The 27,408-nt window shown below is 53.3% G+C and overlaps 2 protein-coding genes across 4 annotated transcripts; both read right to left on the bottom strand.

Moving 5' to 3' along the window:
* Positions 1–1,380: 1,380 nt before the first annotated feature.
* Positions 1,381–8,911, bottom strand: LOC128334632 (nascent polypeptide-associated complex subunit alpha, muscle-specific form-like). Of its 2 annotated transcripts, none has more exons than XM_053271631.1 (6): positions 8,598–8,911; positions 6,673–7,356; positions 5,930–6,055; positions 4,184–5,616; positions 2,635–3,874; positions 1,381–1,933 (listed from the first exon to the last, which is right to left on the bottom strand). In XM_053271631.1, exons 1-4 carry the CDS (start codon positions 8,602–8,604, stop codon positions 4,187–4,189), a joined length of 2,247 nt encoding a protein of 748 aa, XP_053127606.1. In that variant the 5' UTR covers positions 8,605–8,911; the 3' UTR covers positions 1,381–1,933; positions 2,635–3,874; positions 4,184–4,186. The 2 variants fall into 2 exon arrangements, with proteins under 2 accessions (XP_053127606.1, XP_053127605.1); XM_053271630.1 differs by having other exon boundaries at positions 4,184–5,619.
* A 7,489-nt stretch (positions 8,912–16,400) lies between these two features.
* Positions 16,401–25,303, bottom strand: LOC128334097 (uncharacterized). 2 transcript variants are annotated; one of them, XM_053270351.1, is made up of 6 exons: positions 24,754–25,303; positions 21,581–22,264; positions 20,838–20,963; positions 19,091–20,523; positions 17,654–18,781; positions 16,401–16,953 (listed from the first exon to the last, which is right to left on the bottom strand). In XM_053270351.1, exons 1-4 carry the CDS (start codon positions 24,758–24,760, stop codon positions 19,094–19,096), a joined length of 2,247 nt encoding a protein of 748 aa, XP_053126326.1. In that variant the 5' UTR covers positions 24,761–25,303; the 3' UTR covers positions 16,401–16,953; positions 17,654–18,781; positions 19,091–19,093. The 2 variants fall into 2 exon arrangements, with proteins under 2 accessions (XP_053126326.1, XP_053126325.1); XM_053270350.1 differs by having other exon boundaries at positions 19,091–20,526; positions 24,754–25,301.
* Positions 25,304–27,408: the final 2,105 nt, after the last annotated feature.

The following is a 27,408-nucleotide window of genomic DNA, read 5'->3' on the forward strand; positions in this document are numbered from 1 at the left end:
TAACATGTGGGTTTTTGAGGGCAAAACAGCCACTGAACTCACAAGAATGTAAGAATATAAAAGTGATATATTTATGCAAATATGCATTAGCAGAAACATTTCAACATGCAGCTTAACACTCCCCAGGCAGGGCTGAGAAAGGCTCCTGCCTGCAGCCTCGGAGAGCTACTGCCAGTCAGTGTAGACAGTCCTGAGCGAGATGGACCAAGGGCCTGGCTCAGTAGAGGGCAGCTTCCCAACGTTCGTAGGTAAGGAGGCAGCTCGTGGGTGGCATTTGTCATGCTGCAGTCTGCTGCCAGGACGGAGAGAGTGGGGAGGCCCCCTACTCCCAGCCCCACGAGGTCCTGCTACATCAGTCTTCTAACGGTGGAACCCCTGATCACCTTCGAAGAAACCAGGTAGTCTGAGAAGAGCCACTGGGCTGAGGGAATTAAAACAAACAAGCCCAAAGCAAGGAAACAGACAAAGGAGCCAGCCCAGCCCGCAGCAGAGAAGCCCGAACTCTGCACTAAAATGTAACATAATCACTGGAACAGAAGCTGCCATAAATGATTAATTAATTGGACACTTGTGCTCCAGGTTCATAAATGTATAATCAAGTCATGTTTAGAAAATTATCCAGTTTCGTCTCACTTTGCAAGCGAAGGGCATCAGGCACGCATCCACACATGTTCTCCATCCAACACACACACAAACACACACACACACACACACAGACATACACTAAGGCACAAGGGGCAGGCCAGTGCTCATGACCAGAGAGTCTCATGTAGGAGAGGCTTAACCTAGGACTCTCTGGTCATCTCATTCGTTGAGAGTCCTCCTGACCTAACAGCTCTGAGCCTGGGTAGCTCAGTGAAAAGTGGAAGGAAATGAACAGAGGGAAAGAGAGCCTGTACCTTTCTAAGTAAAGTCCAAAGGAAAAGGTATGATAACGGAAAAGTGGCAACCCTGTCAATTCTGAGCATCAAATTTAACCTGAATCGCTCTGGCTTCTATATCGTGTGGGTGTCCAGCATATTCTCTACCAAAAAGTTTTGAATGATTGCTTCAAGGCAAACTGAGGGCGGGGGGGGGGAGTAGATAAAGGGAAGCAGTGGAGTAAAGTAATCTGTAATTAAATGCAGTTTTTCTCTGGTCAACTGAATTTAAGAATAAGACAAAGACTACCACAAATGTACAAGAACTTTGTTTAGAAGCCAATCCAATTAGTTGGCTAGTTAATCGCTGATGGCCTCATCCATAGGGACGGGTGCTAACTGTGCTAACCAATGAAACCTATTGTGGACTGAAAAGGTGAGCTCCATCCAGAGGCCAGGACCCTGGCAGCTGCAGAGCAACGTGGCTTGTCGCAAGCCCCCCAAAGACACAGAAACATAGTTTGGGTGAAAAGGGCCACAACTTTATTCACCAATAACAATAATAACCCATAATAACCCATAATAACCCATAATAACCGTGTGACCAGCCTAATTCTAACTCAAACCCCCAACACAGAACGGAGTAGGCGAAAAAACTCCCAACAGTGGCCAATGCGTTGAGAGCCAAAAATTCCTACTCGGCCCCAGAAGGGCGACCAGTCACTAGACCCGCTCTGCTCCAGGGAAGGGAGGGGATGCTCGGCCCAAACGGAAGAGCTGGGGCGGGGAAATAGTAATAATAAAAAGAGAGAGACCAGCCCGCCCGCCCAAATCATTTCCCCCCAAGTGAACCACAATGACATCAGGCCCAGGGAACCTAGCTCAATCATCCCAAATGGCAGGGAGCAACTGGCTCCATAACATGCCCCTCCTACCCAACCAAGAAACTGAAGCATGCGTTCCAAAAACCAACTGGGTGCCCCAATGGGAGGAGCTGGCCCTCTTGAAGGCCCCAAAGACCGACGAATGGGGGCAAACCAGGACCGGAACAGGAGCCACCGCTCCGCCAGCACCTGCCAAGAAAACAAAAGGTCAGAGCGGGCACCGCCAACTTCCATTCAGCACACGTAGCACCGCACCACCAAGGACTTCCATCGCCCTCTCCTTTGAACGACATGCGAGCAGCCGTGGTGGCAGCCCCAATCCGAAAGGAGTGCAGTGTAAGTCCCTCCAAGGGAACCCCGGCCAAGGTCAAGGCCCTTTGTATAACTGCCAGCAACTGATACAGGGTGAGGGGTGCCTTGTCCTCGTGCACAAAAAGGCAGCCCTCTGGAAAGGGCCCAGGTTATGCCGTAAGGCAGCTACTGGACAAATCGAAGGGTCGCTGGTGGCCGCCAGACGAACAACACAGCCGGGAGCAGATGGTCACCCAAGGGCAGCCCCATAGCACCATAAGGGGCATGCTTGGGGGAAGGCAAAATTCCCATGGGGTAAAACCCAGAGGTCCCCCCTGAACCTGAGATTGCTGTCGGCGAAGTTACAGGGCCGCATCCTACAGGGGCCAAAGCCGGCCTGTTACCCAGCCACACCTGCTCTGCCGCCCCTTGGAGCCCTGCAGTGATCACCGGAAAACCCAACGGAGGACCCATGCCCCAAGGCTGTGTTTAAGGTGCCCCAAATGGGGCAGGTCCCCATCCACCCATGGCAGGCATCGGCCAGGGTCCAGAGGGCCACTGGCCGGTGCCGCCGGGTGGCTTCGGTGCAATAGGCTCACCCGGGGACGGAGGCAAAGATGGATCCACAGGGGGTTGATCCGATGGCAGCGGGGATTCCGGAACCGCAGGAGAAGGCATCGCAGGAACAGGAACGCCAGGCACTGGCAACACAGGATCAGCCGGCTCTGCAGGCAGCACTGGGCCAGGCGGGCCCTCGCCCTTTTCAAGAGCTCCTAACCTGTCAGAGAGAGATTTTCGTAACTGTGTTCCAGCAGCACCACGCGTGCGTCGAGGAACTTCCTTCGGTGCTCCAGACGGACCAGCCCCCTTGCTTCCAACAGAATGGAAGCCTTGGCCTTCTCCAGAGCTTCCATTCTGTTGATCAGGCCCCTAATTAGAACCATCTCCTCATCATCCTCATCAGAGGAAGAAGCTGGAGGTGCAGGCTGCTTGGCCCCCTGATAGGCTGACCACCAGTTTTCTCCTTGGCTTTCCTAGGCATGTGGGCGAATTGCAGGGGCCCAGAATAACCAACCCCCAATGCCACCAAAAACAACCCCGAAAACCCCACGGGCAAAAGAACACGTGGGCGTGGAGAAAAGAGCGCCCAGAGAGCCACTCGCTGCCCTCCTGAGAGACCCCCACTCCGACCCCCCAAAGAAGCCAACGGAAGAGAAGAGGGACACGAAAAATGCCAGTAACCCCAAGGCCAACCAACACCCCCACACAACCGCAGGGAGCTGCAGGGCCCCAAATAAGTGCCACCAATCAGAGCAACCACCAGTCCCGCCCAGTTAGGTTGCCCAATTCGCCCCAGGCCAGGAAGGCCCAACCCGGACAAAACAAGGGCCCCAAGCCCCGAAGATTCCGCCCCGGGGCTGATGACGTCACACTCCAGCCACAGGCCGATGCCCCCTCAGGCCGCTAAAATGACCGCCGATGTCCGGGGAAGCCGCCGCTCGGCAGGTCGATGCTACCCACCCAAATACACCACTCTTCCCATCCTCGGGCACACCCCGCCCCCCGTCCGCTCCGGTTCAGGCCAAGAAAAAGGTCTATGGAAGAGCTCCTTCCTCCACGGATGCTCAGCCCGAACTGAAGAGCTGGGGCGGGGGTATCCAGCAAGGGCCCAAGCCCCGGCCCCCAAACTGAACGGGCCAATCAGGTCCCTTTGGGGCCTCCTGCGGAGCGTGGCTGGGACAAACTCCCTCCCCTCCGCAGGAGGCCAAGGGGAGGGGCATTCCGTGTGGCTTGCTTCTCTTTCTTGGGGGCAGCTTGTCTGGCTCTTCGCAAAAGGACCTAAGCAAAATACAAAAGAAAGAAATATTCTGATCAATGAAGATGCAGAACTGTAGCCGTAACCTCTATACCTCAACCCAATCTGTACTAATGTTAAAACAACATCATTTTAAAATTATCAACACCAGAAGACAACACGTAAAATGTTAAGATTTACCGATTTTAAAAATGAAGTGATATAACTTGCGATCATATGGGAGGGGGGAAGCTGTAATATACAGGGTGAAGACGGGCCCGTCAGAGTTCTCCCCACCAGGCCGTCTCCAGTCCTGCTGCTTAGGAGGACACCCAGCGAGAGACGAGACTTGCCTCTCAGTGGCGCCAGGGGTAGCCATACTGAAGGGAGATGTCCATTTCCTCCTCCCGCTCCACGAAATACTGCCTCCGGCCGGCTGATGTCCACTGAGCCGCCTCTTCCCTCGCTCTTTGAGCCCGCCGCCGCATCAGCTCCCGGACGGGCCGTTGCTCCTCCGTCATGGGCCGGGAGACTTCCAGGTGGGCCGGGGGCGTCCTCCAAGGGATGAACGTGTCCCCCTTAAACTCCTGCTCTGCTGTCGTGCGCTGGGGACCAGGTGGAAGGACCGGATGCTCCGTGGAGGCTTGGTGGGCAGGGAGGACGGGTCGGTGGGTTGGTGTGGGACCCCAAGGCGGTGGCTGTGGTTGAGGGGCTGGCGGGGGCTGGCCCAAGGTCCTCCCAGCAAGACCGTGCATCCGCAAGCTATTTGCCTGCGCCAGGGAGGAGGGCCGGAGCATGAAGGGACGGGATCCCGGCGGCCTCCACACTGGCGTGGATTGTGGGTGGGCCAGGGAGCTAGGGGGGAGGTTGGCCATCGGCATGGCTGCTGGCCTGGCCATGGAGCTGGGCGGTGCCTTCCCCGCTGGTCTGCTTGGCAGGGCTGCCAAAGGCCTTGGTGGTGGCTCGGCTGTGCTTCCCGATGGTGGCCTTCCCATGGACATCGCTGGTGTCTTTTGGGGCACGCTCTGCCCGGGATGTCCCTCTGCACTCTTGCATTTTGCCGGGGGGCCCAGGGCATGGAACACCTGCACGGAGTCCCGCATCATTCTGGCCAGGCTGCTCCTCGGAGTCGGGGGCACAGCCTGGGCGGATCCACTGGACTCTGCCCCCACTTTCGGCCTCTTGGTGTCCCCAGCTTCGGCTTCAGGTGGTAGCAGCCGTGCTTTCCCCCTTCCTGGCAGGACCTGAGGCATTCTCAGCAGCTTCTGGCCTGGCATGCTTCCTGCAGGTTTCATCGGCTGATGGGGTTGGACGGCCAGCTCCAGATGGCAAGTGGGGATCTTCTGCGCTGTTCTCCCTTCCTTCTGGTCCAGGGCTGCTTTGGCCGTCTCTGCAGATCTCGCCTCCCGCTCAGCCTTTGGGCTTCCCCGTGGAACCTTGGGTGCTGGGACGCTCTCTGCCCCTGCTGCCCTTGCCCTCTTTGCAATGTTCTCTGAAGGGAGTTTCCTGCCCACCAACTCCCCATATGTGCGGTCCTTGGCCTTTTTGGGCGCAGAGGAGATGGGCGGCAAAAAGTCAAAGAGCTGCAGCCTTGGCTTGGCACATTGGGTGTTCTTGTCTCCTGGGGCTACCAGGTGGGAAGCCGTTCCCTTGGCGAGCACGTTGGTTGGCTCTGGTGGAGGAGGCGGGAAGAGGAATTCCGGAAGCAACTGCGGGGCTGTTCCTCCCTTGGCCATTCCTCGACCCTTCAGCTGGGGAGGAGGTGGTGGGTGGCGCTCCTGGGTCCCTGCTAGAAAGGAAGAAGAGAAGTCAGTTGTTTGGGAAAAGACGGAGCAAGTCTGTAACTTCCAGGCAAGTTCTAATCATGAAAACATTTCGATGGAGAAGAGTTGCAAAGGAATGGGGTCCCAAAGGCCGGATCTGGGCTCTGGGATCTGGGCAGCTTTTCCCCATCCCAAGGCACAGATGCTGAGGGAGTGGCATTCCCCCCAACCCACATCAGACCTCCACTCTTCAACTCTTGTTCAAGCACAAGGTTCTCGCAGGGCTGGTGGGGCCAGTCACGGGACTGTCCTTCCCCCACAATGGTGCACACCCACCTCTGTGTGGTCCCAACTCTGGGATCTTCATTCTTGGGGCAGCACCGGTGCTGAAGTCTTCTGCCTTCTGAGTTGCAGGCTCCTTGATTTGGATGTCCAGTGTCTGCTCAGTGGCAGGAATCAAGACTGAAAGAGAAGGACGGAGGATGACCAGGGGATAGGTCAGTTTCTGATCCAGAGCCAGCCCTGCCGTGTGGTAAGGGGAGGTGGTGGATTTCAGTCCTGAGGGAGGGCGAGGGAAGGTGGCAGGGCTGACTCCTTAGGGGGCTCGAGCAGTTACGGATGGGTGGGCTAAGGGGTGAGGGCAGCAGGAATTCTCATCCGAAGACAGCTTTCAAACATTGCACATCAGGGCAGACATTGAGTCATCCAGTGATCAGCTCTTGCACATTTCCCAAAACTCTGGGCTGTGTTTCAGAATGCATGCTCTGTTCCTATGGCCAGGCCTGGAAAGGTGCCCCCCTGTGTGGAGTGGGAGCAGATGGCGTACTCTAGAAATGCAGCCCCAGGGCTACAGGGATGAGGGGCAGTGGTGGGAGAGCTGTCTATGGGGAGAATTGTTGGCCCCCTTGGCAAAGAGCCGAGGAATGCTTCTTGATCTTCTTCCTCCCTGGAGAAGATCAGGGCTCCGAAGAATCTATTTCGAAGACCATGGCCTCAGGAGAAGGATTGCGCCAGACCCATGGGAAGGACACAGGGAGCCCTAGGCGGCAGGACGCCCCTTTCCCAGCATCAGCACTCACCTCTGGAAGCACGTCGAATGTCTGTCGGCTTGCCGCTCCTGGGCTGATCTGGTGGGGCTGGGCGGAACCCCCCAGCGGCAGCGGTGGTGCTGCTGCCTTCTGATTGCAGCCGGTGGGCCAGCAGGACCAGATTCCTCTTGCGCGCCTGGTCCGCCCTGGCCGGCTGGGCCAGAGATGTTCTTGCAGCAGGAGGGATGGGGGCAAGCTGGGCCAGAGATGTTGTCTCCGCAGGAGGGATGGGGGCAAGCGTGGCATGTCTGTAGCCAGGAGCCTCCCTCACCCTATGCAAGAATGGTGGGAACTCTTCCGGCTCTGGAGGTCGCAGCTGGCCAAAGGATGGATGGCCAAAGAATTGGGCCATGGGGCCCGCAGTGGGACGGCTGGGGGCCAGCGGCCCAAAGAAGGGTCCGGGGAGATGGTATGGGGATGCCGCCGGCGAGCCAGGCCGCTGGTGCTCCCGCTGCGGCTTCCGCAGATCTCCCTCTGCTGGGTCTCTGTGGTCCCTGCTGTCCCTCCCTTCGATGGACTGAAGGGAGAGGTCAGAGACAGAGGACCACATGGAGGTGGAACCAATGGTCGGCGTCGGTGTCTCGAGGAAGCTGCTGGGCGAACCGCCTCCTTCCCCGGCCGAGCTCGCGCTTGTACAGGCGGAGCCAGCAGACGGCCTCTTTTCAGTCGACTCATCTGTAAGAAAAAGGAAGGGGGCACCTTGATTTCTGTCATTCCTACAACAGCCCTGCAAAGCAGGCCCAACCTACACCTTTCTGATGGGAAGGGAAGAGGCAACTACCCAATTGCCCCGAGGCCTCCCTCTGAACCCATGGCTTCAGTCACTTGGAAGGAGGCACCCACCTCCCTGCTGGGATGCCCGAGTATTGTCCCACTCTTCAGGTGAGGAAGCCCAACAACCCTGATGTGGAGAACTAGCGGCACTCATGCCCCGCTCCGCCTCTTAGTCCCCGAGGACTTCCAGAGGGGCTCCTGCATCTCATTGAGTTTGAGCAGGCCAGATAAGATGGATGATGTGCATGCAGCTGCCACAGTCAGGGCACTTGTCTCTCCCCTGCTATGGTCTGCAACAGCAAAGAGTCGCTCTCCAAGGTGTGGGGTTCCCCCAACTGCTCAACATTGGCCCTCCTGTAGATGTAGGCCTACAGCTCCCATCATCCCTGGCTGTTGGCCGCTGTTGCTGGCTGGGGATTATGGGGGTTGTAGTCCAAAAAGAGCTGGGGAGCCATAGCTGAGCAGGCCTGCTTTAACCGAAGATGCTAAGAACTTTGCCTGGGAACTGGGGAATGCAGAGCACGGCCAAATCTGCTCCCCTCTGAGCACTCTTGGTTCCAGGAGGCCAGAGAATGTTGTGGTTCGAATCGGATTCCAGAGTGAGAGGCAGTTAGCCTGAGCTGAAGGGGCAGCCCTGGGAGGAACTAGGGAGGAAATTAAGCAGAACCAGTGAAAGAACCCCTTTGCACCCATTCTGCCTATGGAAAGCCTCTCCCAAGCAGGAGTCGATTCTTTTGGATACTCCGCACAGTCCTGGACACTAGTTCAAACACACCCCTATTACATTCCCCTTCATTAGGATTCTGATGACTTCCTTGTCTCGTGCCTGTAAGACTTTGGAAGGGGCCATTGATGATTCCAGATAAGAATGAACTATCTAAAAAGGCTGGGGAAAGGGGATAACCTCTTTGGACAGAAGGTAGAACAAAGTGGAAAGGGAAGGTGTGGTCTAAAGTCAGATAAAGGAAAGCAAGGGAAATGTGACCCAAGAGCAGACACAGGGCACAATCCATCCAAATGAATTGCCACCTGGTCCCTCCTTTATTCTACCAAGAAAACCACATGGCTTTGTGGTCTCCAGGAATCGACACCAACTCACAACCTTCCCTTTCTTTTTCCTCCTGGATGGCACCATTTCCTACCTGCCATGATGACTTTCAATGTCTAAAGAAGTCCACTGGACAACTAAAACAACAACGACGACAAGAAGATGATCTCTCTGGTGAGAGCAGACCAGGCAATCTCTCCAATTAGAAGAGCCTGCTGTCAGTACTCTTTAACCGCTGGAAAGTCGGTTAGGGAGTGGGCAACTGAAGCCCGATGATGCGTCATTGTTTATCGCGGTCCCTATGGCAACCTGCAGCTGGTGGGGTGGGGGCCAGAAGAATGTCGGAAGCGGGTCGTGATGATGCAAGATGATGTCATGGCCATCTTCACACAGGCTCTCTACCGATATCAAACCATCGATCAAACCATCCATCTTCTTCACTTAGACGTTCAGAAGGGGAGACCAGACCCAAGTTCCGCAGAGTCCATTTCAAGTCTGTTTGGCCACTGGAAGTCTCTTTGGGGGTTGAATGGAAGTCCAGCCATGCTCTCAGGTTTCCTCTTTGGCATCAATCAGTCAATCAATCAATTATATTAGTGCCCCATCCCTCCAGTACACTTCTGCTTGGGGTGGCTCAGGTTAGTAAAATCGATATAATCTAAACTAAAAGATTAATAAAATTGAAGAAGTGAAAAGACCAAGCTAAAACCACATTTAAAATGACAAATTTTTAAAGTTTCACATTCAAAGTTATTAATAAACAGCTAAAAACTAAAAAAAAATTAAAGGACCTACCAGATTATAAGCAGCAGAAAAGACATTAAAAAGCATCTTTTAAAAGATAAGTTATTGTGGTTGTGTTTTTTAAAACACTGAGGGAGTCAGCATGGCAAAGCTCTTCCAGGAGGGCATTCCAAACTGAGGGGCCACAAGTGAGAAGACAACTGAGAAGACCCTGTCTCTAGTCCCCACCAACTGGATTGCTGTTAGGTGGGTCAAACACTCATGAAGCCACTTGAGCCCAAGAGATTCTACAGGTAGATCTAACTGTATAATGATGTTATCATCCACCCCAAATGACCCCAATCTGATAGGGACATCAGAAGCTGTCTTGTACTGAGTCAGACCACTGATCCATCTCATTGAGTATCATCTACGCTGACTGGCAGCATCTTTCCAAGGTTCCAAATACTGGTGAGAGAATCTGGATAGGTGCATCCATCTGACCCATTTCTCACTTCCCATCTGACCACTCCCCTCTTCTCCTACCTAGCTTTTGGAGTTCACACAACCCTGGTTCGGGAGTGCACCTGGCTCTCTTACCTTGGCTGGGTGCTCCACCTACACAGGTGGGGATCATGTGACCTAGCTTACTCTCTCAAACAGAAGTCGTTGACTGCGGTAGTCACTTTAGCCAGAAAATACCCCACTTTTGTCTGCGCTGCTTCCTTTGTTGATTCCCTTCTGATCTTGGCAGTGTGGAACAGAAGGACTGTACCACTTAGGGTTACCATATTCAAGCTTCCCAAATCCGGGTGGCCTGATTTGCAGATTATGCAGATTACAGACAACTAATTTGCATTATTGATTGATTGATTGGACAGATTTGTATACCCGCCTTCTCTACCCTCCCATGTGATTGGATCCAGAGTAAAATCCGGGCAATCCGGGCAGCACATTTGAAATCCACGTCAATCCGGGTGGAATTTAGCAGCCGGGTGGAGGAACCAAAATCCGGGGGCTCCCATAAATTCCATGGTGTCTAAACACACGAAAGTTCAATGAGGCAGGGGAAACCATGTGGCTAAATGGATTGTAATTGTAGAGGACAAGAATGAAGAGCTCTTCACCACCTTATTTCCCAGCAGAGTGAAGAGAACACAAGTCTTTCTTTGGCATACAGATCAATATTTAGTGACCATGTAATATTCAGCCTCATGAAAGACATGTGCTCCACCAGCCTAACAGCTTTGTGACTATGCAGTGACTGTTTTATTAATATAATAGCTTTTATGATGATGTTTATACTTCTACAGTTTTATAGCTCCATCACCTAGTATCTGCTGTTGCAGTTCTATCACTTTGGTAGAATACAGGAGGGGCTGACCATTGCCTCCTCCCACGCAGTCTGAGAAGATGCCTTTCAGCATCTTCCTAGATGGCTGCTGTCCGATATAGTACCAGTGGGGATTCGAACTGGCAACCTTCTGCTTGTTAGTCAAGCATTTCCCCGCTGTGCCACGCCTCTAACCATACTTGTAAATCGCCTTATACTTTGTACTGGTCTATGATCATAATCAAGATTGATTGATCGATATTTATGTGGAGTCAGGGGCGTGACTAACAGGGAACAGGAGGTGAAAAATGTCCCTGGGAGCATCAGGGAGGCCCGCCCCCCGCCCCACCCCACCCCGGCAGCCGAGCCACTGCTCCCTCCCTCCCCCCTCTCTGAAGAAGAAGATGGGGAGGGGGCCCACCTTTACCTTTTGTCCTGGGGCCCCCTCCAAACTTGCTACGCCCCTTTGTCAAGTCTGCACATTTATAGGGTTTCCCCACCCGCACCCCCTTGTACAACTGCAGTTGGTATTTCAAAAACAATTCATACCTGTGGTCATTCATGATCCATTTTAATTCATCATAAAAATGTGTGAATAAAGACAGATGGTTTCTGCACTTCTGCTTCCAACAGAAGATGAAAACCTGAAGACAGAGTCTAGTTTGTTTTGCGGCAGATATTCTTGGCGGTGGCAAGTCAAATGTAGCGGGGTGCGGAAGAGAAAATGGGGTGAAATCCTGCTCCTGCACAGTTCACTGGCAAGGACTTTTCAGTCACCTGTTAATGGGTTAGTGAGAGTGAAGTCGAGAAACATCCGGCCCAGTCAGACGTTCCAATTCCTCATCTAATCTGGGGGTTCTCAACCTTGGCTGAAGCTATTCTGGCTGAGGGTGATGGGTATTGTAGTCCAACAGCATCTGGGAATGCAAGGTTGGAAACCCCTGATCTGATAGGAACATTGGAAGGTACCACTGGTCCATCTAACTCAGTATCATCTACACCAGGGATTCTCAACGTTGGGTCCCCAGATGTTATTGGACTTCCATCATCCCCAACCAAAGGCCACTGGGGCTGGGGATTATGGGAGTTGAAGTCCAATAACATCTGAAGACCCAACGTTGAGAATCCCTGATCTACACTGAATGGCAGCAGCTTTCCAAGGTTTCAAGGCAGGAAACCTTCCCTGTCCTACCTGGAGATGCTTCCAGGAATGAAACCTGGGACCTTTCTCCAGAAATAGGAACCTAGGAAGCTGAGCCATGGCCCCATCCTGCAAATTAGAAACTAATCCTCTGCTCTTCCCAATTCCACCCCTCCATTACTATTCTCCATTACCCCACAATCCTCCTCTATTAATTAATCCAGTCATTCCTGTGTGTGTTGTTCAATCTGAAAGACACTTGTGCAGGGGTTTCCACCCTGGTGCCCCAAATGATGTTGGACTACAACACCCATCACCCCCATGTGCTGTGGCCAACCAGTGCAGCTAGGGAGTTGTAGCGTCACAAAATCTGGGGATGCCTTCTTGAGAGCTCCTGCATTAGGCAGTGGGTTTGAACGCAGTGTTTAAAAAGGTGCTTAGTTTTAGGCTTGGGAATCCTTTCTTCCATCCCTCTCTTATTCATTCATTCGTTGGATTTCTACACCGCCCTTCCAAAAATGGCTCAGAGCGGTTTACACAGAGAAATAATAAATCAACAGGATGGATCCCTGTCCCCAAATGGATCACAATAATAAAAAAAACACACACACAAGATAGACACCAGCAAGAGTCACTGGAGGTGCTGTGCTGGGGGTGGATAGGGCCAGTTACTCTCCCCCTGCTAAATCTTATGCTCCTTGCTGGGTGCTGGGGTTGGCAACGCTCCAGGATGGAGCCGGAATCAGCATCAATGATTCGGTGACTGTGGAACTCAACCCTGGAGGTTTTAATGGCTTGATGTGGTGAAAAATGTTGGACGAGAATGTCCCAAGGTGGGGAATCTCCAGGAATCGCTTCAGAATGGGCAGTCTGCCTGGACGCACCTCTTCCTTTCTCCTTTGCTCTGATTCCGGGTCAGCTTGTCACTTCCGGGCAGGAATGGTGCAGAGAGAGTGTAAGCTGGGCTTGATCTGGCCTTCTCCGTTGGACCTTGCCCATTGCCTTCATTTATTGATTGACATTGATATCCTGCTCGTCCTTCCCAGGAGTCCAGAGCAGTGTCCATGGTTCTGTTCCTCCCCACAACAACCCTGTGAGTGAGGCAGAATAGGCTGAGAGATGGGTGACTGGTCCAGAGTGTCCTGGTGAGTTCCGTGGCTGAAGCGGGATTAGAACTCGGCTCTCCCAGGTCCAAGTCCAACCCTCTCTCTCTTTAGAGGGAACAGATGAAACAGGGACAGCAGCAGTGCCTCTGAGCCTGAGCAGACTGCCAGACCTTGAAAAGAGCCGAATCCTGTCTCTGCCCTTTGAGATTTGAAGTTAAGGCTTCAAGGAGAGAAAAGACTTGGCTTTAAACTACCAGAACCCGGCGGGGGTGGGGGGTGGAGTGGGGCGACGGAGAGCCAAACTGTTACTTTTTTAACATCCAGGCTAGAGAACTGTAATGTGTGCTGTACCTAGGGCTGCCTTTGAAGATGGTCAGAAAACTTGGATTGGCTTAGAATACAGCAGCCAGACTTCCAACCAGAGAGCCATAGTTCCGATGCTCTAACTCTGATCGTCAAAGGTCAGAGCTGGCTGTCACGGCCTTTCCAGGCTCACTTCCAGGTGCTGATTTCCGCCTTCGAAGCCCTCCATTAAATGGCTCCTGTAGGAACCAAGTTTAAGTCTCCAGGTGCCTCCCCAGGTGAAATCAGGAGGGTGGTGAGCGGGGAGAAGTCTTCTCAATGGTGTAGGAAATATGGTTCCCCAATAAGCGAGGGCGTCACCCATCTTTCTTAGAAGAAGGCGAGTTTTTGTAATCGACTTGTTCACAGCGGCTTTTAAAGTTCTGTAATTGTCTATCATGTGATGGCTGCTGTTTTGAATTGTCATTAGCCTGGCCTTTCCCTTCACTAGAGATGTGGTGGTTCTTCCCCTCCCAGGCACTGGTTTTTTGTTTTTTTTGTTTTTTTTACTGTATTTTTAAATTCATGATGTGAATTTTAATGACGTTTTATATTGGATTTGCTTGCATGTTGAATGTTGGTTGTGTGTTTCGTAGTCCTGGAAGTGCCTTTGAACAATGATTCTTTCAAAGTGGGCCAGCTCTTCATGCTTTAACTCAGGGCGTCCTAAACTTGGGAACTTTGGCCATTGTGGCTAGGGGTGATGGGAGTTGTAGTCCCAAAAAAGCTTCTCTCCCTGGCAGCATCTCCAAGATAGGGCTGAGAGAGATTGCTGCCTGCAAGCTTAGAGAAGCCGTTGCCAGTCTGGGTAGCCCACACTGAACCAGATGGACCAAGAGTCGGACTCAATCTATGGCAGCTTCCTATGTTCCTGTGTAACATCTGGGGACCCTGGTTCCCTGATCCCTGTCTAACCCATCCTTTCCCCCTAGGGAAGTCTCACATCCTCATTCTCCCTTCAGCACTGTGGAGAACAAGGAGAGATTAATGGCTGACCGTGCAAGGTGCCAATTAGCTCCGGATATCAGGGTTTTCAGTGTTCCCTAAGGAGGCAGTGGGGCAGGGAATACCAGCCTTAAAGATGTGAACCTGTGGCTTGATATATTGTTCTATAGCTAAGATTTTTGTAAACCGCTTTGGGAGGTTCACCTGGAAGCAGTGAATAAATGCAAAAACATAAAATAAAACAGAATGAAATGAAATAAAACCAGTTTGGTGACAAGGCGCTTTAAGGAATGCTGCCCCCTCCCCCCATATGAGGCTCCTTGCCCATGACGCTCCTCAGAGGAGACCCTTTGACATGCTCCTTTGCTTTCTGAGATTCGCTTGAGAGGGCCACGTGAGACAGCACCACTTTATCTGCGACAGCACCCACCGTATGGAACTCCCTGCCACAGGGTGCAAGCTTAGTTCACTCTGAGCATTAGGCTTGGGAAATGGTGTCTGTTTCCACAGCTGTCGCTGGGGGTAATGAGAAGTGTGGGCTCCTTCCACCAGGCTCCAAACCTCTCCCTCTCCCCATCTTCCTCTCCACACACCCCACCTCCGCACCAATCTTTCTCAACGTCATCTGCTACGGCCACCATCTATCCACTCAGGGACAGAAGCTCCAAATCATTTGAGAAAACCCAGTAGCTTGGTGAAGTCAGTGTGAGGATGGAACAAGCAGACAGAGACAAAAATGAGTGGGACCAAAAAGAAAGCACCTGGTTGACATCCAATAAGTAGAATAAATGGGTGATGTAGATGTATTTCATTTGCTATTGATGGTTGCATGAGCAGATGCAAATAATGTGCATCTGGTAGCCCCTCCTGGGACTCAGCCCAGGAGAATCTCTTCCCCAGCTCCTCACATGGCAGCTTGACCCTCTACGAGTGATATCAGCCTCTTCTCTGCTTCTGCTGAAGCTCTCCTGGCTTCTCCACTGGGTGGGTTTGATCTTCTCCCTTCTGCGCTCTCACCCACCGCAGCAACCTCCGCTATCTCCCTGGCCCCCCTTTTTACTCCACTGGCCCAAACCCTCTCCTGGCTTATTGGTACACATGTCCCCTCAGGCCCCAATGCATTGGCATCTCTGGAGGGAATTTCTCTCCTGAGCCGGGGTCTCCGGCATGGCAGGGATTCAGGAAGGACACATCCATTGGACAGCTCCGAGGGCAAAAGCTTCAGGAACTTGGCTAGCCCCAAATATGGTCCTAGAAGAGCTGATTATAGCAACATAAGGGGAGGCTTCTGAGTGCTGCCCAGATAGAGTGGATTGGCCCCTGCCCTCCCCTGGGGATAGCCTGGTTGCTTGAAGGGACCTTGCCCAGTTCTCTCAGTGCTAGTTCTGGTGGGGCTGGGGACCTCGAATGGGGCTGACTAATCCTCTGGGAAATCGCCCGAGTCCGAGAGTGAAGGAAGGGCTGTATCCTTGGGTCTTGGTGGGGGCTTCTGGCTCTGGTTGTCCTGCTGTGGGACTCCTGGCAGAGCCTGGTCACCGGAGGTCTGGGTTGGAGGGACCCTCCACCCTGGCTCATCATCCCCTGAACTCTCCACCTCTTCCCCCCATGGGGGAGAACCCCCCATCCAGGGCATGACAGTTTCTTTCTCTCTCTCTTTTTTGTAAAATAGATTGGATTGGTTTTCAGAATGCAAAGAGTAAAAAGTAAGGGGAAAGAAAATAAGAATAGTATAAAATCAAAAGAATAGTCTGCATCTGCAAACTTACTATATACTTATTAGCCACGAATAAAATACCATCTTATCATCATAGTTATCTGATCTGACCAAACGTCCTTTCTAAGTAAAGTCCAAAGGAAAAGGTATGAAAACGGAAAAGTGGCAACCCTGTCAATTCTGAGCATCAAATTTAACCTGAATCTCTCTGGCTTCTATATCGTGTGGGTGTCCAGCATATTTTCTACCAAAAAGTTTTGAATGATTGCTTCAAGGCAAACTGAGGGCGGGCGGTGGGGGGAAGTAGATAAAGGGAAGCAGTGGAGTAAAGTAATCTGTAATTAAATGCAGTTTTTCTCTGGTCAATTGAATTTAAGAATTAAAAAAAGACTACCACAAATGTACAAGAACTTTGTTTAGAAGCCAATCCAATTAGTTGGCTAGTTAATCGCTGATGGCCTCATCCATAGGGACGAGTGCTAACTGGTGCTAACCAATGAACTGAAAAGGTGAGCTCCATCCAGAGGCCAGGACCCTGGCAGCTGCAGAGCAACGTGGCTTGTCCCCAGCCCCCCAAAGACACAGAGACATAGTTTGGGTGAAAAGGGCCACAACTTTATTCACCAATAACAATAATAAGCCATAATAAGCCATAATAACCCATAATAACCGTGTGACCAGCCTAATTCTAACTCAAACCCCCAACGCAGAACGGAGTAGGCGAAAAAACTCCCAACAGTGGCCAATGCGTTGAGAGCCAAAAATTCCTACTCGGCCCCAGAAGGGCGACCAGTCACTAGACCCGCTCTGCTCCAGGGAAGGGGGGGGATGCTCGGCCCAAACGGAAGAGCTGGGGCGGGGAAATAGTAATAATAAAAAGAGAGAGACCAGCCCGCCCACCCAAATCGTTTCCCCCCAAGTGAACCACAATGACATCAGGCCCAGGGAACCTAGCTCAATCATCCCAAATGGCAGGGAGCGACTGGCTCCATAACATGCACCTCCTACCCAACCAAGAAACTGAAGCATGCGTTCCAAAACCCAACTGGGTGCCCCAATGGGAGGAGCTGGCCCTCTTGAAGGCCCCAAAGACCGACGAATGGGGGCAAACCAGGACCGGAACAGGAGCCGCCGCTCCGCCAGCACCTGCCAAGAAAACAAAAGGTCAGAGCGGGCATCGCCAACTTCCATTCAGCGCACGTAGTGCCGCACCACCAAGGACTTCCATCGCCCTCTCCTTTGAACGGCATGCGAGCAGCCTTGGTGGCAGCCCCAATCCTAATGGAGTGCAGTGTAAGTCCCTCCAAGGGAACCCCGGCCAAGGTCAAGGCCCTTTGTATAACTGCCAGCAACTGATACAGGGTGAGGGGTGCCTTGTCCTCGTGCGCAAAAAGGCAGCCCTCTGGAAAGTCCCAGGTTATGCCGTAAGGCAGCTACCGGACAAATCGAAGGGTCGCTGGTGGCCGCCAGACGAACAACACAGCCGGGAGCAGATGGTCACCCAAGGGCAGCCCCATAGCACCATAAGGGGCATGCTTGGGGGAAGGCAAAATTCCCATGGGGTAAAACCCAGAGGTCCCCCCTGAACCTGAGATTGCTGTCGGCGAAGTTACAGAGCCGCCCCCAACAGGGGCCAAAGCCGGCCTGTTACCCAGCCACACCTGCTCTGCCGCCCCTTGGAGCCCTGCAGTGATCACCGGAAAACCCAACGGAGGACCCATGCCCCAAGGCTGTGTGTAAGGTGCCCCAAATGGGGCAGGTCCCCATCCACCCATGGCAGGCATCGGCCAGGGTCCAGAGGGCCACTGTCCGGTGCCGCCGGGTGGCGTCGGTGCAATAGGCTCACCCGGGGACGGAGGCAAAGATGGATCCACAGGGGGTTGATCCGATGGCAGCGGGGATTCCGGAACCGCAGGAGAAGGCATCGCAGGAACAGGAACGCCAGGCACTGGCAACACAGGATCAGCCGGCTCTGCAGGCAGTGCTGGGCCGGGCGGGCCCTCGCCCTTTTCAAGAGCTCCTAACCTGTCAGAGAGAGATTTTCGTAACTGTGTTCCAGCAGCACCACGCGTGCGTCGAGGAACTTCCTTCGGCGCTCCAGACGGGCCAGCCCCCTTGCTTCCAACAGAATGGAAGCCTTGGCCTTCTCCAGAGCTTCCATTCTGTTGATCAGGCCCCTAATTAGAACCATCTCCTCATCATCCTCATCAGAGGAAGAAGCTGGAGGTGCAGGCCGCTTGGCCCCCTGATAGGCTGACCACCGGTTTTCTCCTTGGCTTTCCTAGGCATGTGGGCGAATTGCAGGGGCCCAGAATAACCAACCCCCAATGCCACCAAGAACAACCCCGAAAACCCCACGGGCAAAAGAACACGACGGGCGTGGAGAGAAGAGCGCCCAGAGAGCCACTCGCTGCCCTCCTGAGAGACCCCCACTCCGACCCCCCAAAGAAGCCAACGGAAGAGAAGAGGGACACGAAAAATGCCAGTAACCCCAAGGCCAACCAACACCCTCACCCAACCGCAGGGAGCTGCAGGGCCCCAAATAAGTGCCACCAATCAGAGCAACCACCAGTCCCGCCCAGTTAGGCTGCCCAATACGCCCCAGGCCAGGAAGGCCCAACCCGGACAAACCAAGGGCCCCAAGCCCCGAAGATGCCGCCCCGGGGCCGATGCCGCCGCACTCCAGCCGCAGGCCTATGCCCCCTCAGGCCGCTAAAATGACCGCCGATGTCCGGGGAAGCCGCCGCTCGGCAGGTCGATGCTACCCACCCAAATACACCACTCTTCCCATCCTCGGGCACACCCCGCCCCCCGCCCCCAGAACTGAACGGGCCAATCAGGTGCCTTTGGGGCCTCCTGCGGAGCGTGGCTGGGACAAACTCCCTCCCCTCCGCAGGAGGCCAAGGGGAGGGGCATTCCGTGTGGCTTGCTTCTCTTTCTTGGGGGCAACTTGTCTGGCTCTTCGCAAAAGGACCTACGCAAAATACAAAAGAAAGAAATATTCTGATCAATGAAGATGCAGAACTCTAGCCTTAACCTCTATACCTCAACCCAATCTGTACTAATGTTAAAACAACATCATTTTAAAATTATCAACACCAGAAGACAACCCGTAAAATGTTAAGATTTACCGATTTTAAAAATGAAGTGATATAACTTGCGATCATATGGGAGGGGGGAAGCTGTAATATACAGGGTGAAGACGGGCCCGTCAGAGTTCTCCCCAGCAGGCCGTCTCCAGTCCTGCTGCTTAGGAGGACACCCAGCGAGAGACGAGACTTGCCTCTCAGTGGAGCCAGGGGTAGCCATACTGAAGGGAGATGTCCATTTCCTCCTCCCGCTCCACGAAATACTGCCTCCGGCCGGCTGATGTCCACTGAGCCGCCTCTTCCCTCGCTCTTTGAGCCCGCCGCCGCATCAGCTCCCGGACGGGCCGTTGCTCCTCCGTCATGGGCCGGGAGACTTCCAGGTGGGCCGGGGGCGTCCTCCAAGGGATGAACGTGTCCCCCTTAAACTCCTGCTCTCCTGTCGTGCGCTGGGGACCAGGTGGAAGGACCGGATGCTCCGTGGAGGCTTGGTGGGCAGGGAGGACGGGTCGGTGGGTTGGTGTGGGACCCCAAGGCTGTGGCTGTGGTTGAGGGGCCGGCGGGGGCTGGCCAAAGGTCCTCCCAGCAAGACCATGCATCCGCAAGCTATTTGCCTGCGCCAGGGAGGAGGGCCGGAGCATGAAGGGACGGGATCCCGGCGGCCTCCACACTGGCGTTGATTGTGGGTGGGCCAGGGAGCTAGGGGGGAGGTTGGCCATCGGCATGGCTGCTGGCCTGGCCATGGAGCTGGGCGGTGCCTTCCCCGCTGGTCTGCTTGGCAGGGCTGCCAAAGGCCTTGGTGGTGGCTCAGCTGTGCTTCCGGATGGTGGCCTTCCCATGGACATCGCTGGTGTCTTTTGGGGCACGCTCTGCCCGGGATGTCCCTCTGCACTCTTGGACTCTGCCGGGGGGCCCAGGGCATGGAACACCTGCACGGAGTCCCGCATCATTCTGGCCAGGCTGCTCCTCGGAGTCGGGGGCACAGCCTGGGCGGATCCACTGGACTCTGCCCCCACTTTCTTCCTCTTGGTGTTCCCTGCTTCGGCTTCAGGTGGTAGCAGCCGTGCTTTCCCCCTTCCTGGCAGGACCTGAGGCATTTTCAACAGCTTCTGGCCTGGCATGCTACCTGCAGGTTTCATCGGCTGATGGGGTTGGACGGCCAGCTCCAGATGGCAAGTGGGGATCTTCTGTGCAGTTCTCCCTTCCTTCTGGTCCAGGGGTGCTTTGGCCGTCTCTCCAGATCTCGCCTCCCGCTCAGCCTTTGGGCTTCCCCGTGGAACCTTGGGTGCTGGCACGCTCTCTGCCCCTGCTGCCCTTGCCCTCTTTGCAATGTTCTCTGCAGGGAGTTTCCTGCCCACCAACTCCCCATATGTGCGGTCCTTGGCCTTTTTGGGTGCAGAGGAGATGGGCGGCAAAAAGTCAAAGAGCTGCAGCCTTGGCTTGGCGCATTGGGTGTTCTTGTCTCCTGGGGCTACCAGGTGGGAAGCCGTTCCCTTGGAGAGCACTTTGGTTGGCTCTGGTGGAGGAGGCGGGAAGAGGAATTCCGGAAGCAACTGCGGGGCTGTTCCTCCCTTGGCCATTCCTCGACCCTTCAGCTGGGGAGGAGATGGTGGGTGGCGCTCCTGGGTCCCTGCTAGAAAGGAAGAAGAGAAGTCAGTTGTTTGGGGAAAGACGGAGCAAGTCTGTAACTTCCAGGCAAGTTCTAATCATGAAAACATTTCGATGGAGAAGAGTTGCAAAGGAATGGGGTCCCAAAGGCCGGATCTGGGCTCTGGGATCTGGGCAGCTTTTCCCCATCCCAAGGCACAGATGCTGAGGGAGTGGCATTCCCCCCCAACCCACATCAGACCTCCACTCTTCAACTCTTGTTCAAGCACAAGGTTCTCGCAGGGCTGGTGGGGCCAGTCACGGGACTGTCCTTCCCCCACAATGGTGCACACCCACCTCTGTGTGGTCCCAACTCTGGGATCTTCATTCTTCGTGCAGCACCGGTGCTGAAGCCTTCTGCCTTCTGAGTTGCAGGCTCTTTGATTTGGATGGCCAGTGTCTGCTCAGTGGCAGGAATCAAGACTGAAAGAGAAGGACGGAGGATGACCAGGGGATGGGTCAGGATCTGATCCAGAGCCAGCCCTGCCGTGTGGTAAAGGGAGGTGGTGGATTTCAGTCCTGAGGGAGGGCGTGGGAAGGTGGCAGGGCTGACTCCTTAGGGGGCTCGAGCAGTCACGGATGGGTGGGCTAAGGGGTGAGGGCAGCAGGAATTCTCATCCGAAGACAGCTTTCAAACACTGCACATCAGGGCCGACATTGAGTCATCCAGTGATCAGCTCTTGCACATTTCCCAAAACTCTGGGCTGTGTTTCAGAATGCATGCTCTGTTCCTATGGCCAGGCCTGGAAAGGTGCCCCCCTGTGTGTAGTGGGAGCAGATGGCGTACTCTAGAAATGCAGCCCCAGGGCTAAAGGGATGAGGGGCAGTGGTGGGAGAGCTGTCTATGGGGAGAATTGTTGGCCCCCTTGGCAAAGAGCCGAGGAATGCTTCTTGATCTTCTTCCTCCCTGGAGAAGATCAGGGCTCCGAAGAATCTATTTTGAAGACCATGGCCTCAGGAGAAGGATTGCGCCAGACCCATGGGAAGGACACAGGGAGCCCTAGGCAGGAGGACGCCCCTTTCCCAGCATCAACACACACCTCTGGACGCACGGCGAATGTCCGTCGGCTTGCCGCTCCTGGGCTGATCCGGTGGGGCTGGGCGGAACCCCCCAGCGGCAGCGGTGGTGCTGCTGCCTTCTGATTGCAGCCGGTGGGCCAGCAGGACCAGATTCCTTTTGCGCGCCGGGTCCGCCCTGGCCGGCTGGGCCAGAGATGTTCTTGCAGCAGGAGGGATGGGGGCAAGCTGGGCCAGAGATGTTGTCTCCGCAGGAGGGATGGGGGCAAGCGTGGCATGTCTGTAGCCAGGAGCCTCCCTCACCCTATGCAAGAATGGTGGGAACTCTTCCGGCTCTGGAGGTCGCAGCTGGCCAAAGGATGGATGGCCAAAGAATTGGGCCATGGGGCCCGCAGTGGGACGGCTGGGGGCCAGCGGCCCAAAGAAGGGTCTGGGGAGATGGTATGGGGATGCCGCCAGCGAGCCAGGCCACTGGTGCTCCCGCTGCGGCTTCCGCAGATCTCCCTCTGCTGGGTCTCTGTGGTCCCTGCTGTCCCTCCCTTCGATGGACTGAAGGGAGAGGTCAGAGACAGAGGACCACATGGAGGTGGAACCAATGGTCGGCGTCGGTGTCTCGAGGAAGCTGCTGGGCGAACCGCCTCCTTCCCCGGCCGAGCTCGCGCTCGTACAGGCGGAGCCAGCAGACGGCCTCTTTTCAGTCGACTCATCTGTAAGAAAAAGGAAGGGGGCACCTTGATTTCTGTCATTCCTACAACAGCCCTGCAAAGGAGGCCCAACTGATGCCTTTCTGATGGGAAGGGAAGAGGCAACTACCCAGTTGCCCCGAGGCCTCCCTCTGAACCCATGGCTTCAGTCACTTGGAAGGAGGCACCCACCTCCCTGCTGGGACGCTCGGAGTATTGTCCCACTCTTCAGGTGAGGAAGCCCAACAACCCTGATGTGGAGAACTAGCGGCACTCATGCCCCGCTCCGCCTCTTAGTCCTGGAGGACTTCCAGAGGGGCTCCTGCATCTCATTGAGTTTGAGCAGGCCAGATTAGGTGGATGATGTGCATGCAGCTGCCACAGTCAGGGCACTTGTCTCTCCCCTGCTATGGTCTGCAACAGCAAAGAGTCGCTCTCCAAGGTCTGGGGTTCCCCCAACTGCTCAACATTGGCCCTCCTGTCGATGTAGGCCTACAGCTCCCATCATCCCTGGCTGTTGGCCGCTGTGGCTGGCTGGGGATTATGGGGGTTGTAGTCCAAAAAGAGCTGGGGAGCCAAAGCTGACCAGGCCTGCTTTAAGCGAAGATGCTAAGAACTTTGCCTGGGACCTGGGGGATGCAGAGCACAGAGAAATCTGCTCCCCTCTGAGCACTCTTGGTTCCAGGAGGCCAGAGAATGTTGTGGTTCGAATTGGATTCCAGAGTGAGAGGCAGTTAGCCTGAGCTGAAGGGGCAGCCCTGGGAGGAAAGAGGCCCTCCCAGGCGAACCGGGGAGGAAATTAAGCAGAACCAGTGAAAGAACCCCTTTGCACCCATTCTGCCTATGGAAAGCCTCTCCCAAGCAGGAGTCGATTCTTTTGGATACTCCGCACAGTCCTGGACACTAGTTCAAACACACCCCTATTACATTCCCCTTCATTAGGATTCTGATGACTTCCTTGTCTCGTGCCTGTAAGACTTTGGAAGCGGCCATCGATGATTCCAGATAAGAATTTACTATCTGAAAAGGCTGGGGCAGGGGCGTAGCAAGGTTGGAGTGGGCCCAGAGACGAGATTTTAAAATGCCCCCCCCCAAAGTCCAGGGCCTCCGCACACCCCAGGCCCCCAAGGATTTAAGTCTGATATTTCAAAATAAGTATGCTGCCTAGAAATACATTTCACTGAATACACACAGACACGTCACAATATATAGTGATATACATTGAGTGCTATATATTTGTGCTACTTTTAATGCCTAGAACACACTAGAAACACTAATTATTAAAATGGGACCCTTGCTGCAGATTAGCAAAGGAGACTTTCAATCATGCAGGGTGAGCCTATGTATGTTTTCTCAGAATTTTGAACCAATTCAGAAAAGTTTGATTGCAGGAGGTTTTTTACAGGAGGTTTTTAAAGCCCTTTAACACACTTCTCCTCTAGAATGGAGGTGCTGCATTCCCATGTTGGCCAGATTGACCCTGAAGTCCCTGCGAGTTATTGGGGAGCAGTTCACACACAAGACAAATGAAATAAAATAAAAGCACCACACATGCTTCACAGTTCTCACTCAGACCTTCTGGGTTGCAAAACAACTTGAACATAAGTGCATTTATAAATGAATGAATGAATATAATATTGTCTGTTCCAGAAGTTTTTGTAATTTTCTGCCATGAAACAAGCCACTTATAGAGCTTTTTTTTTTTTTAAGCCAGCAAATTTCCCAAGCTGTTTTAAATTAAATATTCAGAGACTTCTCAGTCTCCCCACCCCCCATATCAAAGCCCTATGGCAAGCAGATCCCTATATGTCGAGGGGGGGCGCACAAAAAGGAGTTCACATTCTATCTGGCAAATGCTGGGCTGGCTGGCAGAGGGTCTGCTGCAGAGAACTGTAGGGGCCACTCTGCCTACCTGCCTCCTTGCTTGCTTGCTTGGGGCCTCCCTGCAAGCCTGCTCCAGTTCAGGCTTCACTGAGGCCTACACGGAGGTCTCCCTGGAAGCCCCATCGCCCACCTGCCGATCAGCTGATTGGCGGGGAGAAAAGGAGCTCTTTGCAGGAAGCTTGCCTGCTGCTTCGATTGCCGGCCAGGAGGACAAGCAGGAGAGAGGAGGGCGAACAGGGCAAGTGGCTGAGGGGACCTGGGGCTGGGCAGGGGGCAATGGGGAGTCACGTGAGGTGTCTCTGGGGGGCCCCCCAAGGCAGTGGGGCCCCCAGGCAACCACCTCCCCTTGCCTAATAGTAGTTAGGCCCCTGGGCTGGGGAAAGGGGATAACCTCTTTGGACAGAAGGTAGAACAAACTGGAAAGGGAAGGTGTGGTCTAAAGTCAGATAAAGGGAAGCAAGGGAAATGTCACCCAAGAGCAGACACAGGGCACAATCCATCCAAATGAATTGCCACCTGGTCCCTCCTTTATTCTACCTAGAAAACCACATGGCTTTGTGGTCTCCAGGAATCGACACCAACTCACAACCTTCCCTTTCTTTTTCCTCCTGGACGGCACCATTTCCTACCTGCCATGATGACTGTCAACGTCTAAAGAAGTCCACTGGACAACAAAAACAACAACAAGAAGGACAAGAAGATGATCTCTCTGGCGAGAGCAGACCAGGCAATCTCTCCAATGAGAAGAGCCTGCTGTCAGTACTCTTTAACCGCTGGAAAGTCGGTTAGGGAGTGGGCAACTGAAGCCCGATGATGCGTCATTGTTTATCGCGGTCCCTATGGCAACCTGCAGCTGGTGGGGTGGGGGCCAGAAGAATGTCGGAAGCGGGTCGTGATGATGCAAGATGATGTCATGGCCATCTTCACACAGGCTCTCTACCGATATCAAACCATCCATCAAACCATCCATCTTCTTCCCTTAGACGTTCAGAAGGGGAGACCAGACCCAAGTTCCGCAGAGTCCATTTCAAGTCTGTTTGGCCACTGGAAGTCTCTTTGGGGGTTGAATGGAAGTCCAGCCATGTTCTCAGGTTTCCTCTCTGGCATCAATCAATCAATCAATCAATCAATTATATTAGTGCCCCACCTCTCCAGTACACTTCTGCTTGGGGTGGCTCAGGTTAGTAAAATAGATATAATCTAAAGTAAAAGATTAATAAAATTGAAGAAGTTAAAAGACCAAGCTAAAACCACATTTAAAATGACAAATTTTTAAAGTTTCACATTCAAAGTTATTAATAAACAGCTTAAAACTAAACACTAGACCTACCAGACTATAAGCAGCAGAAAAGACATTAAAAAGCATCTTTAGAAAGATATGTCATTGTGGTTGTGTTTTTTAAACACTGAGGGAGTGAGCATGGCAAAGCTCTTCCAGGAGGGCATTCCAAACCGAGGGGCCACAACCGAGAAGACCACTGAGAAGACAACCGAGAAGACCCTGTCTCTAGTCCCCCCCAACTGGAGTGCTGTTAGGTGGGTCAAACACTCATGAAGCCACTTGCGCCCAAGAGATTCTACAGGTAGACAGGGGCGTAACTACCATTAGGCAGGGGGAGGCAGTCATCTGGGGGCCCCACTGCCTGGAGGGGCCCCCCCGAGACACCTCACATGACTCCCCATTGCCCCCTGCCCGGCCCCAAGACCCTTCAGCCACTTGCCCTGTTTGCCCTCCTCTCTCCTGCTTGTCGTCCTGGTCGGCAATCCAAGCAGCAGGCCAGCTGCTTCCCTCCCGTGCGCCTCTCAGCTGACCGGCGGGTGGGCGATGGGGCTTCCAGGGAGGCCTCCGTGTAGGCCTCCGTGAAGCCTGGATTCGAGTAGGCTGGCAAGCCCCAGGAAGAAGGCTGGCAGTCAGAGCGGCCACGACAGCTCTCTGCAGCAGACCCTCTTCTGCCCAGGCCAGACAGCTCAGCCTTGGCCAGGTAGAATGTGAATTCCTTTTTGTGGTTACATCCCCCCACCCCCTATATAGGGATCTGCTTGCCATAGGGCTTTGATGGGGGGGGGGAGACTGAGAAGTCTCTGAATATTTAATTTAAAACTGATTGGAAAATTTGCTGGCTTAAAAAAAACCCTCTAAAAAGTCTTAGAAGTGGCTTGTTTCATGGCAGGAAATTACAAAAACTTCTGGAACAAATGTATTTATGTATTAATTAATTAATTCATTCATTCATAAATACACTTATGTTCAAGTTGTTTTGCAACCCAGGTCTGAGTGAGAACTGAGACATGAGTGAGAACGGTGACGCATGTGTTGTGCTTTTATATTTTCCCCCCTTAGGGTCAATCTGGCCCACCTGTGAATGCAGCACCTCCATTCCAGAGGAGGAGAGGTGTGTTAAAGGGCTTTCAAAGCCTCTTGTGAAAAACCTCCTGGAATCAAACTTGACTGAATTGGTTCAGAATTCTGAGAAAACAAACATAGGCTCACCCTGCATGGTTGAAAGTCTCCTTTGCTAATCTGCAGCAAGGGGCCCATTTTAATAATTAGTGTTTCTAGTGTCTTCTCATTTGCTCAATTTTGTACATCTGTTTTTTGTATGTTTTGAATGAGGACAGAAAAGTGAGAATAAAAGTCCCCTGCTAACTGGGCAAAGAGGCACCTTTTTCTCTTTGTAAACCGCCCTGAACCATTTTTGGAAGGGCGGTACAGAAATCGAATTATTATTATTATTATTATTATTATTATTATTATTATTATTATTATTATTAAAAAATTTCTCGGCAGGGGGGCCCATTTAAGAATCTTGTCTCAGGGCCCACTCCAACCTAGTTACGCCCCTGCAGGTAGATCTAACTGTCTAATGATGTTGTCATCCACCCAAATGACCCCAATCCGATAGGGACATCGGAAGCTGTCTTGTACTGAGTCAGACCACTGATCCATCTCATTGAGTATCATCTACGCTGACTGGCAGCATCTTTCCAAGGTTCCAAATGCTGGTGAGAGAATCTGGATAGGTGCATCCATCTGACCCATTTCTCACTTCCCATCTGACCACTCCCCTCTTCTCCTACCTAGCTTTTGGAGTTCACACAACCCTGGTTCGGGAGTACACCTGGCTCTCTTACCTTGGCTGGGTGCTCCACCCACACAGGTGGGGATCATGTGACCTAGCTTACTCTCTCAAACCAAAGTCGTTGACTGCTGTAGTCACCTTAGCCAGAAAATACCCCACTTCTGTCTGTGCTGCTTCCTTTGTTGATTCCCTTCTGATCTTGGC

The sequence above is a fragment of the Hemicordylus capensis genome, chromosome 9 (genome assembly GCF_027244095.1).
Source record: "Hemicordylus capensis ecotype Gifberg chromosome 9, rHemCap1.1.pri, whole genome shotgun sequence".
NCBI classification, from domain to species: domain Eukaryota; kingdom Metazoa; phylum Chordata; class Lepidosauria; order Squamata; family Cordylidae; genus Hemicordylus; species Hemicordylus capensis.

Bases quoted from the DNA above. Each gene is read 5' to 3' on its own strand.
- LOC128334632 (XM_053271630.1), bottom strand. The intron at 6,056-6,672 runs GTGAGTGCTGAT...CTTCTCTTTCAG, and splicing joins CATTCGACGTGCTTCCAGAG to TCTTGATTCCTGCCACTGAG. The intron at 5,620-5,929 runs GTGGGTGTGCAC...CTTCCTTTCTAG, and splicing joins AGAGTTGGGACCACACAGAG to CAGGGACCCAGGAGCGCCAC.
- LOC128334097 (XM_053270350.1), bottom strand. The intron at 20,964-21,580 runs GTGTGTGTTGAT...CTTCTCTTTCAG, and splicing joins CATTCGCCGTGCGTCCAGAG to TCTTGATTCCTGCCACTGAG. The intron at 20,527-20,837 runs GTGGGTGTGCAC...CTTCCTTTCTAG, and splicing joins AGAGTTGGGACCACACAGAG to CAGGGACCCAGGAGCGCCAC.